The sequence below is a fragment of the Pristiophorus japonicus genome, unplaced genomic scaffold, assembly GCF_044704955.1.
Source record: "Pristiophorus japonicus isolate sPriJap1 unplaced genomic scaffold, sPriJap1.hap1 HAP1_SCAFFOLD_1090, whole genome shotgun sequence".
NCBI classification, from domain to species: domain Eukaryota; kingdom Metazoa; phylum Chordata; class Chondrichthyes; family Pristiophoridae; genus Pristiophorus; species Pristiophorus japonicus.
In genome coordinates, this window is record NW_027250746.1 from 44,029 (window position 1) to 60,547 (window position 16,519).

General features: G+C 62.5%; 1 protein-coding gene across 1 annotated transcript in view; it reads left to right on the plus strand.

Moving 5' to 3' along the window:
* Nucleotides 1–16,519, plus strand: part of nop2 (NOP2 nucleolar protein homolog (yeast)) — a gene marked incomplete at its 5' end in the record, with an annotated part of 61,137 nt that overhangs the window by 32,499 nt on the left and 12,119 nt on the right. The window contains 2 exon segments of the mRNA XM_070870025.1: nucleotides 14,331–14,398; nucleotides 14,400–14,472. Of these exon segments, the coding sequence (XP_070726126.1) occupies nucleotides 14,331–14,398; nucleotides 14,400–14,472 (141 nt within the window).

Here is a 16,519-nt window from a genome sequence, read left to right on the forward strand (position 1 = left end):
GGTTAGAGAGCTCTGTGTGGGGGGGGGTTATAGAGCTGTGTGTGGGGGGGGTTAGAGAGCTGTGTGGGGGGGGTTAGAGAGCTGTGTGGGGGGGGGGGATTAGAGAGCTGTGTGGGGGGGGGATTAGAGAGCTGTGTGTGTGGGGGGTTAGAGAGCTGTGTGGGGGGGGGGGGTTAGAGAGCTGTGTGGGGGGGGGTTAGAGAGCTCTGTGTGGGGGGGGGTTATAGAGCTGTGTGTGGGGGGGGTTAGAGAGCTGTGTGTGGGGGGGGGTTAGAGAGCTGTGTGTGGGGGGGGGTTAGAGAGCTGTGTGTGGGGGGGGTTAGAGAGCTGTGTGTGGGGGGGGTTAGAGAGCTGTGTGTGGGGGGTTAGAGAGCTGTGTCGGGGGGGGGGGGGTTAGAGAGCTGTGTGGGGGGGGGTTAGAGAGCTGTGTGTGGGGGGGGGTTAGAGAGCTGTGTGGGGGGGGGGGTTAGAGAGCTGTGTGGGGGGGGGTTAGAGAGCTCTGTGTGGGGGGGGGGGTTATAGAGCTGTGTGGGGGGGCGGTTAGAGAGCTGTGTGTGGGGGGGGGGTTAGAGAGCTGTGTGGGGGGTTAGAGTGCTGTGTGGGGGGGGGGGTTAGAGAGCTGTGTGTGGGGGGGGTTAGAGAGTTGCATGTGGGGGGGGTTAGAGAGCTGTGTGTGGGGGGGGTTAGAGAGCTGCGTGTGGGGGGGGTTAGAGAGTTGTGTGTGGGGGGGGGGGGGATTAGAGAGCTGTGTGTGGGGGTTAGAGAGTTGTATGTGGGGGGGGTTAGAGAGCTGTGTGGGGGGGTTAGAGAGTTGTATGTGGGGGGGGTTAGAGAGCTGTGTGTGGGGGGGGTTAGAGAGCTGCGTGTGGGGGGGGTTAGAGAGTTGTGTGTGGGGGGGGGTTAGAGAGCTGTGTGGAGGGTTAGAGTGCTGTGTGTGGGGGGGTTAGAGAGTTGTATGTGGGGGGGGTTAGAGAGCTGTGTGTGGGGGGGGTTAGAGAGCTGTATGTGGGGGGGGTTAGAGACTTGTATGTGGGGGGGGTTAGAGAGTTGTATGTGGGGGGGTTTAGAGAGCTGTGTGTGTGGGGGGGGGTTAGAGAGCTGTGTGTGGGGGGGGTTAGAGAGCTGTGTGTGGGGGGGGGGGGGTTAGAGAGCTGTGTGTGGGGGCGGTTAGAGAGCTGTGTGTGGGGGGGGTTAGAGAGCTGTGTGTGGGGGCGGTTAGAGAGCTGTGTGTGAGGGGGGGTTAGAGAGCTGTGTGTGGGGGGGGTTAGAGAGCTGTGTGGGGGGTTAGAGTGCTGTGTGTGGAGGGGGGGTTAGAGAGCTGTGTGTGGGGGGGGTTAGAGAGCTGTGTGTGGGAAGGGTTAGAGAGCTGTGTGGGGGGGGGGGTTAGAGAGCTGTGTGGGGGGGGGTTAGAGAGCTGTGTGTGTGGGGGGTTAGAGAGCTGTGTGTGTGGGGGGTTAGAGAGCTGTGTGTGTGGGGGGGTTTGAGAGCTGTGTGTGGGGGGGTTAGAGAGCTGTGTGTGGGGGTGGTTAGAGAGCTGTGTGTGGGGGGGGGGTTAGAGAGCTGTGTGGGGGGTTAGAGTGCTGTGTGGGGGGGGTTAGAGAGTTGTGTGTGGGGGGGGGGTTAGAGTGCTGTGTGGGGGGGGTTAGAGAGTTGTGTGGGGGGGGGGGTTAGAGAGCTGTGTGTGGGGGGGGTTAGAGAGTTGCATGTGGTGGGGGGTTAGAGTGCTGTGTGGGGGGGGTTAGAGAGTTGTGTGTGGGGGGGGGGGATTAGAGAGCTGTGTGTGGGGGTTAGAGAGTTGTATGTGGGGGGGGTTAGAGAGCTGTGTGGGGGGGTTAGAGAGTTGTATGTGGGGGGGGTTAGAGAGCTGTGTGTGGGGGGGGTTAGAGAGCTGTGTGTGGGGGGGGTTAGAGAGCTGCGTGTGGGGGGGGTTAGAGAGTTGTGTGTGGGGGGGGGTTAGAGAGCTGTGTGGAGGGTTAGAGTGCTGTGTGTGGGGGGGTTAGAGAGTTGTATGTGGGGGGGGTTAGAGAGCTGTGTGTGGGGGGGGTTAGAGAGCTGTATGTGGGGGGGGTTAGAGACTTGTATGTGGGGGGGGTTAGAGAGTTGTATGTGGGGGGGTTTAGAGAGCTGTGTGTGTGGGGGGGGGGTTAGAGAGCTGTGTGTGGGGGGGGTTAGAGAGCTGTGTGTGGGGGGGGGGGGGTTAGAGAGCTGTGTGTGGGGGCGGTTAGAGAGCTGTGTGTGGGGGGGGTTAGAGAGCTGTGTGTGGGGGCGGTTAGAGAGCTGTGTGTGGGGGGGGGTTAGAGAGCTGTGTGTGGGGGGGGTTAGAGAGCTGTGTGGGGGGTTAGAGTGCTGTGTGTGGAGGGGGGGTTAGAGAGCTGTGTGTGGGGGGGGTTAGAGAGCTGTGTGTGGGAAGGGTTAGAGAGCTGTGTGGGGGGGGGGGTTAGAGAGCTGTGTGGGGGGGGGTTAGAGAGCTGTGTGTGTGGGGGGTTAGAGAGCTGTGTGTGTGGGGGGTTAGAGAGCTGTGTGTGTGGGGGGGTTTGAGAGCTGTGTGTGGGGGGGTTAGAGAGCTGTGTGTGGGGGTGGTTAGAGAGCTGTGTGTGGGGGGGGGGTTAGAGAGCTGTGTGGGGGGTTAGAGTGCTGTGTGGGGGGGGTTAGAGAGTTGTGTGTGGGGGGGGGGGGTTAGAGTGCTGTGTGGGGGGGGTTAGAGAGTTGTGTGTGGGGGGGGGTTAGAGAGTTGTGTGTGGGGGGGGGGGATTAGAGAGCTGTGTGTGGGGGAGGTTAGAGAGTTGTGTGTGTGTGGGGGGTTAGAGAGCTGTGTGTGGGGGGGGTTAGAGAGTTGTGTGTGGGGGGGTTAGAGAGTTGTATGTGGGGGGGGTTAGAGAGCTGTGTGGGGGGGGGGGGTTAGAGAGCTGTGTGTGGGGGGGGTTAGAGAGCTGTATGTGGGGGGGGTTAGAGAGCTGTGTGGGGGGGGTTAGAGAGCTGTGTGGGGGGGGTTAGAGAGTTGTATGTGGGGGGGTTTAGAGAGCTGTGTGTGTGGGGGGGGATAGAGAGCTGTGTGTGGGGGGGGGGTTAGAGAGGTTTGTGTGGGGGGGGGTTAGAGAGTTGTGTTTGGGGAGGGTTAGAGAGCTGTGTGGGGGGAGGGTTAGAGAGCTGTGCGGGGGGTTAGAGTGCTGTGTGTGGGGGGGGGGGGTTAGAGAGCTGTGTGTGGGGGCGGTTAGAGAGCTGTGTGTGGGGGGGGTTAGAGAGCTGTGTGTGTGGGGGGTTAGAGTGCTGTGTGTGGGGGGGGTTAGAGAGCTGTGTGGGGGGGGGGTTAGAGAGCTGTGTGGGGGGGGTTAGAGAGCTGTGTGGGGGGTTAGAGTGCTGTGTGTGGGGGGGGTTAGAGAGCTGTGTGGGGGGGGGGGTTAGAGAGCTGTGTGGGGGGGGGTTAGAGAGCTGTGTGTGTGGGGGGTTAGAGAGCTGTGTGTGGGGGGGTTAGAGAGCTGTGTGGGGGGTTAGAGTGCTGTGTGGGGGGGGGTTAGAGAGCTGTGTGAGGGGGGGTTAGAGAGCTGTGTGGGGGGGGGGGTTAGAGAGCTGTGTGGGGGGGGGTTAGAGAGCTGTGTGTGGGGGGGGTTAGAGAGCTGTGTGTGGGGGGGGTTAGAGAGCTGTGTGTGGGGGGGGGGTTAGAGAGCTGTGTGTGGGGGGGGTTAGAGAGCTGTGTGTGGGGGGGGTTAGAGAGCTGTGTGTGGGGGGGGGTTAGAGAGCTGTGTGGGGGGTTAGAGAGCTGTGTGTGGGGGGGGTTAGAGAGTTGGATGTGGTGGGGGGTTGGAGTGCTGTGTGGGGGGGGTTAGAGAGCTGTGTGTGGGGGGGGGGGGGGATTAGAGAGCTGTGTGTGGGGGAGGTTAGAGAGTTGTGTGTGTGGGGGGTTAGAGAGTTGTATGTGGGGGGGGTTACAGAGCTGTGTGGGGGGGGGGTTAGAGAGCTGTGTGTGGGGGGGGTTAGAGAGCTGTGTGTGGGGGGGGGGGTTAGAGAGTTGTGTGTGGGGGGGGTTAGAGAGTTGTGTGTGGGGGGGGTTAGAGAGCTGTGTGGAGGGTTAGAGTGCTGTGTGTGGGGGGGTTAGAGAGTTGTATGTGGGGGGGGTTACAGAGCTGTGTGGGGGGGGGGGGTTAGAGAGCTGTGTGTGGGGGGGGTTAGAGAGCTGTATGTGGGGGGGGGGTTAGAGAGGTTTGTGTAGGGGGGGTTAGAGAGTTGTGTTTGGGGAGGGTTAGAGAGCTGTGTGGGGGGGGGGATAGAGAGCTGTGTGTGGGGGGGGGGTTAGAGAGGTTTGTGTAGGGGGGGTTAGAGAGTTGTGTTTGGGGAGGGTTAGAGAGCTGTGTGGGGGGAGGGTTAGAGAGCTGTGTGGGGGGGGGGGGGTTAGAGTGCTGTGTGGGGGGGGGGTTAGAGAGCTGTGTGTGTGGGGGGTTAGAGAGCTGTGTGTGTGGGGGGGTTTGAGAGCTGTGTGTGGGGGGGTTAGAGAGCTGTGTGTGGGGGTGGTTAGAGAGCTGTGTGTGGGGGGGGGGGGGTTAGAGAGCTGTGTGGGGGGTTAGAGTGCTGTGTGTGGGGGGGGTTAGAGAGTTGCATGTGGTGGGGGGTTAGAGTGCTGTGTGGGGGGGGTTAGAGAGTTGTGTGTGGGGGGGGGTTAGAGAGTTGTATGTGGGGGGGGGGGGATTAGAGAGCTGTGTGTGGGGGAGGTTAGAGAGTTGTGTGTGTGTGGGGGGTTAGAGAGCTGTGTGTGGGGGGGGGTTAGAGAGTTGTGTGTGGGGGGGTTAGAGAGTTGTATGTGGGGGGGGTTAGAGAGCTGTGTGGGGCGGGGGTTAGAGAGCTGTGTGTGGGGGGGGGGGGATTAGAGAGCTGTGTGTGGGGGAGGTTAGAGAGTTGTGTGTGTGTGGGGGGTTAGAGAGCTGTGTGTGGGGGGGGGTTAGAGAGTTGTGTGTGGGGGGGTTAGAGAGTTGTATGTGGGGGGGGTTAGAGAGCTGTGTGGGGCGGGGGTTAGAGAGCTGTGTGTGGGGGGGGGTTAGAGAGCTGTATGTGGGGGGGGTTAGAGAGCTGTGTGGGGGGGGTTAGAGAGCTGTGTGGGGGGGGGTTAGAGAGTTGTATGTGGGGGGGTTTAGAGAGCTGTGTGTGTGGGGGGGGGGGTTAGAGAGGTTTGTGTGGGGGGGGGTTAGAGAGTTGTGTTTGGGGAGGGTTAGAGAGCTGTGTGGGGGGAGGGTTAGAGAGCTGTGTGGGGGGTTAGAGTGCTGTGTGTGGGGGGGGGGGGTTAGAGAGCTGTGTGTGGGGGGGGTTAGAGAGCTGTGTGTGTGGGGGGGTTAGAGAGCTGTGTGTGTGGGGGGTTAGAGAGCTGTGTGGGGGGTTAGAGTGCTGTGTGGGGGGGGGGTTAGAGAGCTGTGTTGGGGGGTGGGGTTAGAGAGCTGTGTGTGGGGGCGGTTAGAGAGCTGTGTGGGGGGGGTTAGAGAGCTGTGTGGGGGGTTAGAGTGCTGTGTGTGGGGGGGGTTAGAGAGCTGTGTGGGGGGGGGGTTAGAGAGCTGTGTGTGGGGGGGGTTAGAGAGCTGTGTGGGGGGGGGGTTAGAGAGCTGTGTGGGGGGGGGTTAGAGAGCTGTGTGTGTGGGGGGTTAGAGAGCTGTGTGTGTGGGGGGGTTTGAGAGCTGTGTGTGGGGGGGTTAGAGAGCTGTGTGGGGGGTTAGAGTGCTGTGTGGGGGGGGGTTAGAGAGCTGTGTGGGGGGGGGTTAGAGAGCTGTGTGGGGGGGGGGGTTAGAGAGCTGTGTGTGGGGGGGGTTAGAGAGCTGTGTGTGGGGGGGTTAGAGAGCTGTGTGTGGGGGGGGGTTAGAGAGCTGTGTGTGGGGGGGGTTAGAGAGCTGTGTGTGGGGGGGGTTAGAGAGCTGTGTGTGGGGGGGGGTTAGAGAGCTGTGTGTGGGGGGGGTTAGAGAGCTGTGTGTGGGGGGGGTTAGAGAGCTGTGTGTGGGGGGGGGTTAGAGAGCTGTGTGTGGGGGGGGTTAGAGAGCTGTGTGTGGGGGGGGTTAGAGAGCTGTGTGTGGGGGGGGGTTAGAGAGCTGTGTGGGGGGTTAGAGAGCTGTGTGTGGGGGGGGTTAGAGAGTTGGATGTGGTGGGGGGTTAGAGTGCTGTGTGTGGGGGGGGGGGATTAGAGAGCTGTGTGTGGGGGAGGTTAGAGAGTTGTGTGTGTGGGGGGTTAGAGAGTTGTATGTGGGGGGGGTTAGAGAGTTGTATGTGGGGGGGGTTACAGAGCTGTGTGGGGGGGGGGTTAGAGAGCTGTGTGTGGGGGGGGTTAGAGAGCTGTGTGTGGGGGGGGGGTTAGAGAGTTGTGTGTGGGGGGGGTTAGAGAGCTGTGTGGAGGGTTAGAGTGCTGTGTGTGGGGGGGTTAGAGAGTTGTATGTGGGGGGGGTTACAGAGCTGTGTGTGGGGGGGGGTTAGAGAGCTGTGTGGAGGGTTAGAGTGCTGTGTGGAGGGTTAGAGTGCTGTGTGTGGGGGGGTTAGAGAGCTGTGTGTGGGGGGGGGTTAGAGAGCTGTGTGTGGGGGGGGGGTTAGAGAGCTGTATGTGGGGGGGGTTAGAGAGCTGTGTGGGGGGGGGTTAGAGAGCTGTGTGTGGGGGGTTAGAGAGTTGTATGTGGGGGGGTTTAGAGAGCTGTATGTGGGGGGGGATAGAGAGCTGTGTGTGGGGGGGGGGGTTAGAGAGGTTTGTGTAGGGGGGGTTAGAGAGTTGTGTTTGGGGAGGGTTAGAGAGCTGTGTGGGGGGAGGGTTAGAGAGCTGTGTGGGGGGTTAGAGTGCTGTGTGTGGGTGGGGGGGGGTTAGAGAGCTGTGTGTGTGGGGGGGTTAGAGAGCTGTGTGTGGGGGGGGTTAGAGAGCTGTGTGGGGGGGGGTTAGAGCTGTGTGGGGGGAGGGTTAGAGAGCTGTGTGGGGGGTTAGAGTGCTGTGTGTGGGTGGGGGGGGGTTAGAGAGCTGTGTGTGGGGGGGGGTTAGAGAGCTGTGTGTGGGGGCGGTTAGAGAGCTGTGTGTGGGGGGGGTTAGAGAGCTGTGTGTGGGGGGGGTTAGAGAGCTGTGTGGGGGGGGGTTAGAGCTGTGTGGGGGGGGGGGTTAGAGAGCTGTGGGGGGGGTTAGAGAGCTGTGTGGGGGGGGGGTTAGAGAGCTGTGTGTGGGGGCGGTTAGAGAGCTGTGTGTGGGGGGGGTTAGAGAGCTGTGTGGGGGGGGTTAGAGCTGTGTGGGGGGGGGGTTAGAGAGCTGTGTGGGGGGGGGGGGTTAGAGAGCTGTGTGGGGGGGGGGTTAGAGATCTGTGTGTGTGGGGGGGGGTTAGAGATCTGTGTGTGGGGGGGGTTAGAGAGCTGTGTGTGGGGGGGGGGGTTAGAGAGCTGTGTGTGGGGGGGGTTATAGAGCTGTGTGTGGGGGGGGTTAGAGAGCTGTGTGTGGGGGGGGGGGTTAGAGATCTGTGTGGGGGGGGTTAGAGAGCTGTGTGTGGGGGGGCTTATAGAGCTGTATGTGGGGGGGGTTAGAGAGCTGTATGTGGGGGGGGTTAGAGAGCTGTGTGGGGGGGGTTAGAGAGCTGTGTGGGGGGGGGTTAGAGAGTTGTATGTGGGGGGGTTTAGAGAGCTGTGTGTGTGGGGGGGGGATAGAGAGCTGTGTGTGGGGGGGGGGTTAGAGAGGTTTGTGTGGGGGGGGTTAGAGAGTTGTGTTTGGGGAGGGTTAGAGAGCTGTGTGGGGGGTTAGAGTGCTGTGTGTGGGGGGGGGGGGGTTAGAGAGCTGTGTGTGGGGGGGGTTAGAGAGCTGTGTGTGTGGGGGGGTTAGAGAGCTGTGTGTGGGGGGGGTTAGAGAGCTGTGTGGGGGTTAAAGTGCTGTGTGGGGGGGGGGGTTAGAGAGCTGTGTGTGGGGGCGGTTAGAGAGCTGTGTGTGGGGGGGGTTAGAGAGCTGTGTGTGGGGGCGGTTAGAGAGCTGTGTGTGGGGGGGGGGGTTAGAGAGCTGTGTGTGGGGGGGGTTAGAGAGCTGTGTGGGGGGTTAGAGTGCTGTGTGTGGGGGGGGCGGTTAGAGAGCTGTGTGTGGGGGGGGTTAGAGAGCTGTGTGTGGGAAGGGTTGGAGAGCTGTGTGGGGGGGGGGTTAGAGAGCTGTGTGGGGGGGGGGGGTTAGAGAGCTGTGTGTGTGGGGGGTTAGAGAGCTGTGTGTGTGGGGGGGTTTGAGAGCTGTGTGTGGGGGTGGTTAGAGAGCTGTGTGTGGGGGGGGTTAGAGAGCTGTGTGTGGGGGTGGTTAGAGAGCTGTGTGTGGGGGGGGGGTTAGAGAGCTGTGTGGGGGGTTAGAGTGCTGTGTGGGGGGGGGGTTAGAGAGCTGTGTGTGGGGGGGGGTTAGAGAGCTGTGTGTGGGGGGGGTTAGAGAGCTGTGTGTGGGGGGGGTTAAAGAGCTGTGTGTGGGGGGGGGGGTTAGAGAGCTGTGTGTGTGGGGGGGGGGTTAGAGAGCTGTGTGTGCGGGGGGGTTAGAGAGCTGTGTGGGGGGTGGGTTAGAGAGCTGTGTGTGGGGGGGGTTAGAGAGCTGTATGTGGGGGGGGTTAGAGAGCTGTGTGGGGGGGGTTAGAGAGCTGTGTGGGGGGGGGTTAGAGAGTTGTATGTGGGGGGGTTTAGAGAGCTGTGTGTGTGGGGGGGGATAGAGAGCTGTGTGTGGGGGGGGGGGTTAGAGAGGTTTGTGTGGGGGGGGTTAGAGAGTTGTGTTTGGGGAGGGTTAGAGAGCTGTGTGGGGGGTTAGAGTGCTGTGTGTGGGGGGGGGGGGGGTTAGAGAGCTGTGTGTGGGGGGGGTTAGAGAGCTGTGTGTGTGGGGGGGTTAGAGAGCTGTGTGTGGGGGGGGTTAGAGAGCTGTGTGGGGGTTAAAGTGCTGTGTGGGGGGGGGGGGTTAGAGAGCTGTGTGTGGGGGCGGTTAGAGAGCTGTGTGTGGGGGGGGGGTTAGAGAGCTGTGTGTGGGGGGGGTTAGAGAGCTGTGTGGGGGGTTAGAGTGCTGTGTGTGGGGGGGGGGTTAGAGAGCTGTGTGTGGGGGGGGTTAGAGAGCTGTGTGTGGGAAGGGTTGGAGAGCTGTGTGGGGGGGGGGTTAGAGAGCTGTGTGGGGGGGGGGGTTAGAGAGCTGTGTGTGTGGGGGGTTAGAGAGCTGTGTGTGTGGGGGGGTTTGAGAGCTGTGTGTGGGGGTGGTTAGAGAGCTGTGTGTGGGGGGGGGTTAGAGAGCTGTGTGTGGGGGTGGTTAGAGAGCTGTGTGTGTGGGGGTGGTTAGAGAGCTGTGTGGGGGGGGGGTTAGAGAGCTGTGTGGGGGGGGTTAGAGAGCTGTGTGGGGGGGGGTTAGAGAGTTGTATGTGGGGGGGTTTTAGAGAGCTGTGTGTGTGGGGGGGGGTTAGAGAGCTGTGTGTGGGGGGGGTTAGAGAGTTGCATGTGGTGGGGGGTTAGAGTGCTGTGTGTGGGGGGTTAGAGAGTTGTGTGTGGGGGGGGGGTTAGAGAGCTGTGTGTGGGGGGGGGTTAGAGAGCTGTGTGTGGGGGGGGGTTAGAGAGTTGTGTGTGGGGGGGTTAGAGAGTTGTATGTGGGGGGGGGGGTTAGAGAGCTGTGTGTGGGGTGGGTTAGAGAGCTGTATGTGGGGGGGGTTAGAGAGCTGTGTGGGGGGGGTTAGAGAGCTGTGTGGGGGGGGGTAGAGAGTTGTATGTGGGGGGGTTTAGAGAGCTGTGTGTGTGGGGGGGGGATAGAGAGCTGTGTGTGGGGGGGGGGTTAGAGAGGTTTGTGTGGGGGGGGTTAGAGAGTTGTGTTTGGGGAGGGTTAGAGAGCTGTGTGGGGGGAGGGTTAGAGAGCTGTGTGGGGGGGTTAGAGTGCTATGTGTGGGGGGGGGGGGGGGTTAGAGAGCTGTGTGTGGGGGGGGTTAGAGAGCTGGTGTGTGGGGGGTTAGAGAGCTGTGTGGGGGGGGTTAGAGAGCTGTGTGTGGGGGCGGTAGAGAGCTGTGTGTGGGGGCGGTTAGAGAGCTGTGTGTGGGGGGGGTTAGAGAGCTGTGTGGGGGGTTAGAGTGCTGTGTGGGGGGGGGGTTAGAGAGCTGTGTGGGGGGGGGTTAGAGAGCTGTGTGGGGGTTAGAGTGCTGTGTGTGGGGGGGTTAGAGAGCTGTGTGTGGGAAGGGTTAGAGAGCTGTGTGTGTGGGGGGTTAGAGAGCTGTGTGTGTGGGGGGGTTTGAGAGCTGTGTGGGGGGGGGGTTAGAGAGCTGTGTGGGGGGGGGTTAGAGAGCTGTGTGGGGGGGGGGGGTTAGAGAGCTGTGTGGGGGGGGGTTAGAGAGCTGTGTGTGGGGGGGGTTAGAGAGCTGTGTGTGGGGGGGGTTAGAGAGCTGTGTGTGGCGGGGGGGTTAGAGAGCTGTGTGTGGGGGGGGTTAGAGAGCTGTGTGTGGGGGGGGGTTAGAGAGCTGTGTGTGGGGGGTGGGGATTAGAGAGCTGTGTGTGGGGGAGGTTAGAGAGTTGTGTGTGTGGGGGGTTAGAGAGTTGTATGTGGGGGGGGTTACAGAGCTGTGTGGGGGGGGTTACAGAGCTGTGTGGGGGGGGTTAGAGAGCTGTGTGTGGGGGGGGGTTAGAGAGCTGTGTGTGGGGGGGGGTTAGAGAGTTGTGTGTGGGGGGGGTTAGAGAGCTGTGTGGAGGGTTAGAGTGCTGTGTGTGGGGGGGTTAGAGAGTTGTATGTGGGGGGGGTTACAGAGCTGTGTGGGGGGGGGGTTACAGAGCTGTGTGTGGGGGGGGTTAGAGAGCTGTATGTGGGGGGGGATAGAGAGCTGTGTGTGGGGGGGGGGGGGTTAGAGAGGTTTGTGTAGGGGGGTTAGAGAGTTGTGTTTGGGGAGGGTTAGAGAGCTGTGTGGGGGGAGGGTTAGAGAGCTGTGTGGGGGGTTAGAGTGGTGTGTGTGGGGGGGGGGGTTAGAGAGCTGTGTGTGGGGGGGGTTAGAGAGCTGTGTGTGTGGGGGGGGTTAGAGAGCTGTGTGTGGGGGTGGGTTAGAGAGCTGTGTGTGGGGGGGTTTAGAGAGCTGTGTGGGGGGGGGTTAGAGCTGTGTGGGGGGGGTGGTTAGAGAGCTGTGTGTGGGGGGGGTTAGAGAGCTGTGTGTGTGGGGGGGTTAGAGAGCTGTGTGTGGGGGGGGTTAGAGAGCTGTGGGGGGGGTTAGAGAGCTGTGTGGGGGGGGGTTAGAGCTGTGTGGGGGGGGGGTTACAGAGCTGTGTGTGGGGGGGGGGGTTAGAGAGCTGTGTGTGGGGGCGGTTAGAGAGCTGTGTGTGGGGGGGGTTTAGAGAGCTGTGTGGGGGGGGGTTAGAGCTGTGTGGGGGGGGTGGTTAGAGAGCTGTGTGGGGGGGGGGGGGTTAGAGAGCTGTGTGGGGGGGGGGTTAGAGAGCTGTGTGTGGGGGGGGGGTTAGAGATCTGTGTGTGGGGGGGGTTAGAGAGCTGTGTGTGGGGGGGGGGTTAGAGAGCTGTGTGTGGGGGTGTTATAGAGCTGTGTGTGGGGGGGGTTAGAGAGCTGTGTGTGGGGGGGGGGGTTAGAGATCTGTGTGGGGGGTGTTAGAGAGCTGTGTGTGGGGGGGGTTATAGAGCTGTGTGTGGGGGGGGTTAGAGAGCTGTGTGTGGGGGGGGTTAAAGAGCTGTGTGTGTGGGGGGGGGGTTAGAGAGCTGTGTGTGTGGGGGGGGGGTTAGAGAGCTGTGTGTGCGGGGGGGTTAGAGAGCTGTGTGGGGGGGGGGGGGTTAGAGAGCTGTGTGGGGGGTTAGAGTGCTGTGTGGGGGGGGTTAGAGAGCTGTGTGTGGGGGGGGTTAGAGAGTTGTATATGGGGGGGTTAGAGTGCTGTGTGGGGGGGGGTTAGAGAGTTGTGTGTGGGGGGGGGGTTAGAGAGCTGTGTGTGGGGGGGTTAGAGAGCTGTGTGTGGGGGGGTTAGAGAGTTGTATGTGGGGGGGGGGTTAGAGTGCTGTGTGGGGGGGGGGGTTAGAGAGTTGTGTGTGGGGGGGGTTAGAGAGCTGTGTGGTGGGGGGTTAGAGAGCTGTGTGTGGGGGGGTTAGAGAGCTGTGTGTGGCGGGGGAGGTTAGAGAGTTGTGTGTGGGGGGAGGGGTTAGGGAGCTGTGTGGGGGGAGGGGTTAGAGAGCTGTGTCGGGGGGGGTTAGAGAGCTGTGTGTGTAGGGGGGGTTAGAGAGCTGTGTGTGTGGGGGGGGTTAGAGAGCTGTGTGGGGGGGGTTAGAGAGCTGTGTGGGGGGGGGGTTAGAGAGCTGTGTGTGGGGGGGTTAGAGAGAGGTGGGGGGGGGCTGGTTCGAGGGGGGTTATCGAGACAACCTGTACTGTGTTTTTTGGGTCTTCTCTCTCTCTCTCGCTCCCTCTCCGTCTCTCTCTCTCGCTCGCTCCCTCTCCGTCTCTCTCTCTCTCTCGCTCCCTCTCCGTCTCTCTCTCTCGCTCGCTCCCTCTCCGTCTCTCTCTCTCGCTCGCTCCCTCTCCATCTCTCTCTCTCGCTCGCTCCCTCTCCGTCTCTCTCTCTCGCTCGCTCCCTCTCCGTCTCTCTCTCTCTCTTTCGCTCTCTCTCCGTCTCTCTCTCTCGCTCCCTCGAAGTCTCTCTCTCGCTCCCTCTCCGTCTCTCTCTCTCTCGCTCCCTCTCCGTCTCTCGCTCCCTCTCCCTCTCCATCTCTCTCTCTCTCTCGCTCCCTCTCCGTCTCTCTCTCTTGCTCGCTCCCTCTCCGTCTCTCTCTCTTGCTCGCTCCCTCTCCGTCTCTCTCTCTCGCTCGCTCCCTCTCCGTCTCTCTCTCTCGCTCGCTCCCTCTCCGTCTCTCTCTCTCTCTCTTTCGCTCTCTCTCCGTCTCTCTCTCTCGCTCCCTCTAAGTCTCTCTCTCTCTCGCTCCCTCTCCGTCTCTCTCTCTCTCTCTCGCTCCCTCTCCGTCTCTCGCTCCCTCTCCCTCTCCGTCTCTCTCTCTCTCTCGCTCCCTCTCCGTCTCTCTCTCTTGCTCGCTCCCTCACCGTCTCTCTCTCTCGCTCGCTCCCTCTCCGTCTCTCTCTCTCGCTCCCTCCCTCTCTGTCTCTCTCTCGCTCGCTCCCTCCCTCTCCGTCTCTCTCTCTCTCGCTCCCTCTCCGTCTCTCTCTCTCTCGCTCTCTCTCCGTCTCTCTCTCTCTCGCTCTCTCTCTCTCTCTCTCTCGCTCCCTCTAAGTCTCTCTCTCTCTCTCGCTCCCTCTCCGTCTCTCTCTCTCGCTCGCTCCCTCTCCGTCTCTCTCTCTCTCGCTCGCTCCCTCCCTCTCCGTCTCTCTCTCTCTCGCTCCCTCTCCGTCTTTCTCTCTCTCGCTCTCTCTCCGTCTCTCTCTCTCTCTCTCTCAATCCCTCTAAGTCTCTCTCTCTCTCGCTCCCTCTCCGTCTCTCTCTCACTCCCTCTCCGTCTCTCTCCCTCTCTCTCGCTCCCTCTCCGTCTCTCTCTCTCTCTCTCTCGCTCCATCTCCGGCTCTCTCTCTCCGTCTCTCTCTCTCTCGCTCCCTCTCCGTCTCTCTCTCTCTCGCTCTCTCTCCGTCTCTCTCTCTCTCTCGCTCCCTCTAAGTCTCTCTCTCTCTCGCTCCCTCTCCGTCTCTCTCTCATTCCCTCTCCGTCTCTCTCTCTCTCTCTCTCTCTCGCTCCCTCTCCATCTCTCTCTCTCGCTCCATCTCCGTCTCTCTCTCTCCGTCTCTCTCTCTCTCACACTCTCTCCGTCTCTCTCGTTCCTCCCCCCCCCCGTCTCTCTCTCTCGCTCCCCCCCCCGTCTCTCTCTCTCGCTCCCCCCCATCTCTCTCTCTCGCTCCCCCCCCACTCTCTCACTCCGTTCCCTCTCCGTCTCTCTCTCTCTCGCTTGCTCTCCGTCTCTCTCTCCCTCTCCGTCTCTCCCTCTCCGTCTCTCGCTCCCCCCTCTCCGTCTCTCTCTCGCTCCCTCTCCGTCTCTCTCTTGCTCCCTCTCCGTCTCTCTCTCGCTCCCTCTCCGTCTCCCTCTCCCTCTCGCTCCCGCTCTCCCTCTCTCCCTCGCTCTCCCACTCTCTCTGTCTCGCTCCCTCTCCGTCTCCCTCTCGCTCCCGCTCTCCCTCGCTCTCCCACTCTCTCTCTCTCTGTCCGTCTCTCTGTCTCACTCCCTCTCCGTGTCTCTCTCTCTCTCGCTCCCCCCCCGTCTCTCTCCCTCGCTCCCCCCCCGTCTCTCTCTCTCTCGCTCCCCCCCCCGTCTCTCTCTCTCTCGCTCCCCCCCCCCGTCTCTCTCCTTTGCTCCCCCCCCCCGTCTCTCTCCCTTGCTCTCCCCCCCCCGTCTCTCTCCCTCGCTCCCTCCCCCCCCAGTCCTCTCTCTCGCTCACTCACTCCATCTCTCTGTCCCCTAGGTGCCACACCCGAGTACCTAGCGGGTCACTACATGCTCCAGGGGGCCTCCAGCCTGCTGCCGGTCATGGGCCCTGGCTCCACAGGAGAACGAGAAGCTGTTGGACATGAGCTGCGCCCCGGGGGGCAAAACCTCATACTGTGGTGAGAAGCGGGGCGGGGCGGGGCGGCACTCCCTCAGTACTGCCTCCTCCGACAGTGCGGCACTCCCTCAGTACTGCCCCTCCGACAGTGCGGCACTCCCTCAGTACTGCCCCTCCGACAGTGCGGCACTCCCTCAGTACTGCCCCTCCGACAGTGCGGCGCTCCCTCAGTACTGCCCCTCCGACAGTGCGGCGCTCCCTCAGTACTGCCCCTCCGACAGTGCGGCGCTCCCTCAGTACTGCCCCTCCGACAGTGCGGCGCTCCCTCAGTACTGCCCCTCCGACAGTGCGGCGCTCCCTCAGTACTGCCCCTCCGACAGTGCGGCTCTCCCTCAGTACTGCCCCTCCGACAGCGAGACACTCCCTCAGTACTGCCCCTCCGACAGCGCGGCACTCCCTCAGTACTGCCCCTCCGACAGTGCGGCACTCCCTCAGTACTGCCCCTCCGACAGTGCGGCACTCCCTCAGTACTGCCCCTCCGACAGTGCGGCGCCTCCTCAGTACTGCCCCTCCGACAGTGCGGCGCTCCCTCAGTACTGCCCCTCCGACAGTGCGGCGCTCCCTCAGTACTGCCCCTCCGACAGTGCGGCGCTCCCTCAGTACTGCCCCTCCGACAGTGCGGCTCTCCCTCAGTACTGCCCTCCGACAGTGAGACACTCCCTCAGTACTGCCCCTCCGACAGTGCGGCGCTCCCTCAGTTCTGCCCCTCCGACAGTGCGGCTCTCCCTCAGTACTGCCCCTCCGACAGTGCGGCGCTCCCTCAGTACTGCCCCTCCGACAGTGCGGCGCTCCCACAGTACTGCTCCTCCGACAGTGCGGCGCTCCCACAGTACTGCTCCTCCGACAGTGCGGCGCTCCCTCAGAACTGCCCCTCCGACAGTGCTGCACCCCCTCAGTACCTCAGTCTCAGTGGGGTCTAGGGGAGCTGGGATGTGGATGAGGGGCTACAAAAACGGTGACAGAGGGAGGGGTAAGTGTGCGGAACTGGGTGGCTGAGGGTGGGCGCTGGGGGAGGAGTGACAGTGTGATGGTGGGGATGGAGGCTACGGGTAAGGAGATGGTGGGGGGGTGAGGGTTAAAGGTGTGGGAGGGTGGGGGAGGGGTAAGGGAGTGGTACTGGGGGAGGGGTAAGGGTGTGGGACTGGGGGAGGGGTAAGGGTGTGGGACTGGGGGAGGGGTGAGGGTGTGGGACTGGGGGAGGGCTAAGGGTGTGGGACTGGGGGAGGGGTAAGGGAGTGCGACTGGGGGAGGGATGTGGGACTGGGAGAGGGATGTGGGACTGGGGGAGGGTTGTGGGACTGGGGGGAGGGGTGAGGGTGTGGGACTGGGGGAGGGCTAAGGGAGTGGGACTGGGGGAGGGGTAAGGGAGTGGGACTGGGGGAGGAGTGTAGGACTGGGAGAGGGGTGTGGGACTGGGGGAGGGTTGTGGGACTGGGGGAGGGGTGAGGGTGTGGGACTGGGGGAGGGGGAGGGTGTGGGACTGGGGGAGGGGGGAGTGTGTGGGACTGGGGGAGGGGTAATGGTGCAAGACTGGGGGAGGGGTGAGGGTGTGGGACTGGGGGAGGGGTGAGGTTGTGGGACTGGGGGAGGGGTGAGGGTGTGGGACTGGGGGGAGGGGTGAGGGTGTGGGACTGGGGGGGGGGGTAATGGTGTGGGACTGGGGAGGGGTGAGGGGGTGGGACTGGGGGAGGGGTGAGGGTGTGGGACTGGGGCGGTGGGAGGGGGAGGGGTGAGAGTGTGGGACTGGGGGAGGGGTGGGGGTGTGGGACTGGGGGAGGGGGTGAGGGGGTGGACTGGGGGAGGGGTGTGGGAGGGGGAGGGGTGGGGACTGGGGGAGGGGTGGGAGGGGTAATGGTGTGGGACGGGGGGAGGGGTGAGTGGGGACTGGGGGGAGGGGTAATAGTGTGGGACTGGGGGAGGGGTGAGGATGTGGGAATGGGGGAGGGGGTGAGACTGGTGGAGGGGTTGAATGAGGATGGGTGTGGGAGGGGGAGGGAGGGGTGAGGTGGTGGGACTGGGAGGGGATGAGGGTGTGGGACTGGGGGAGG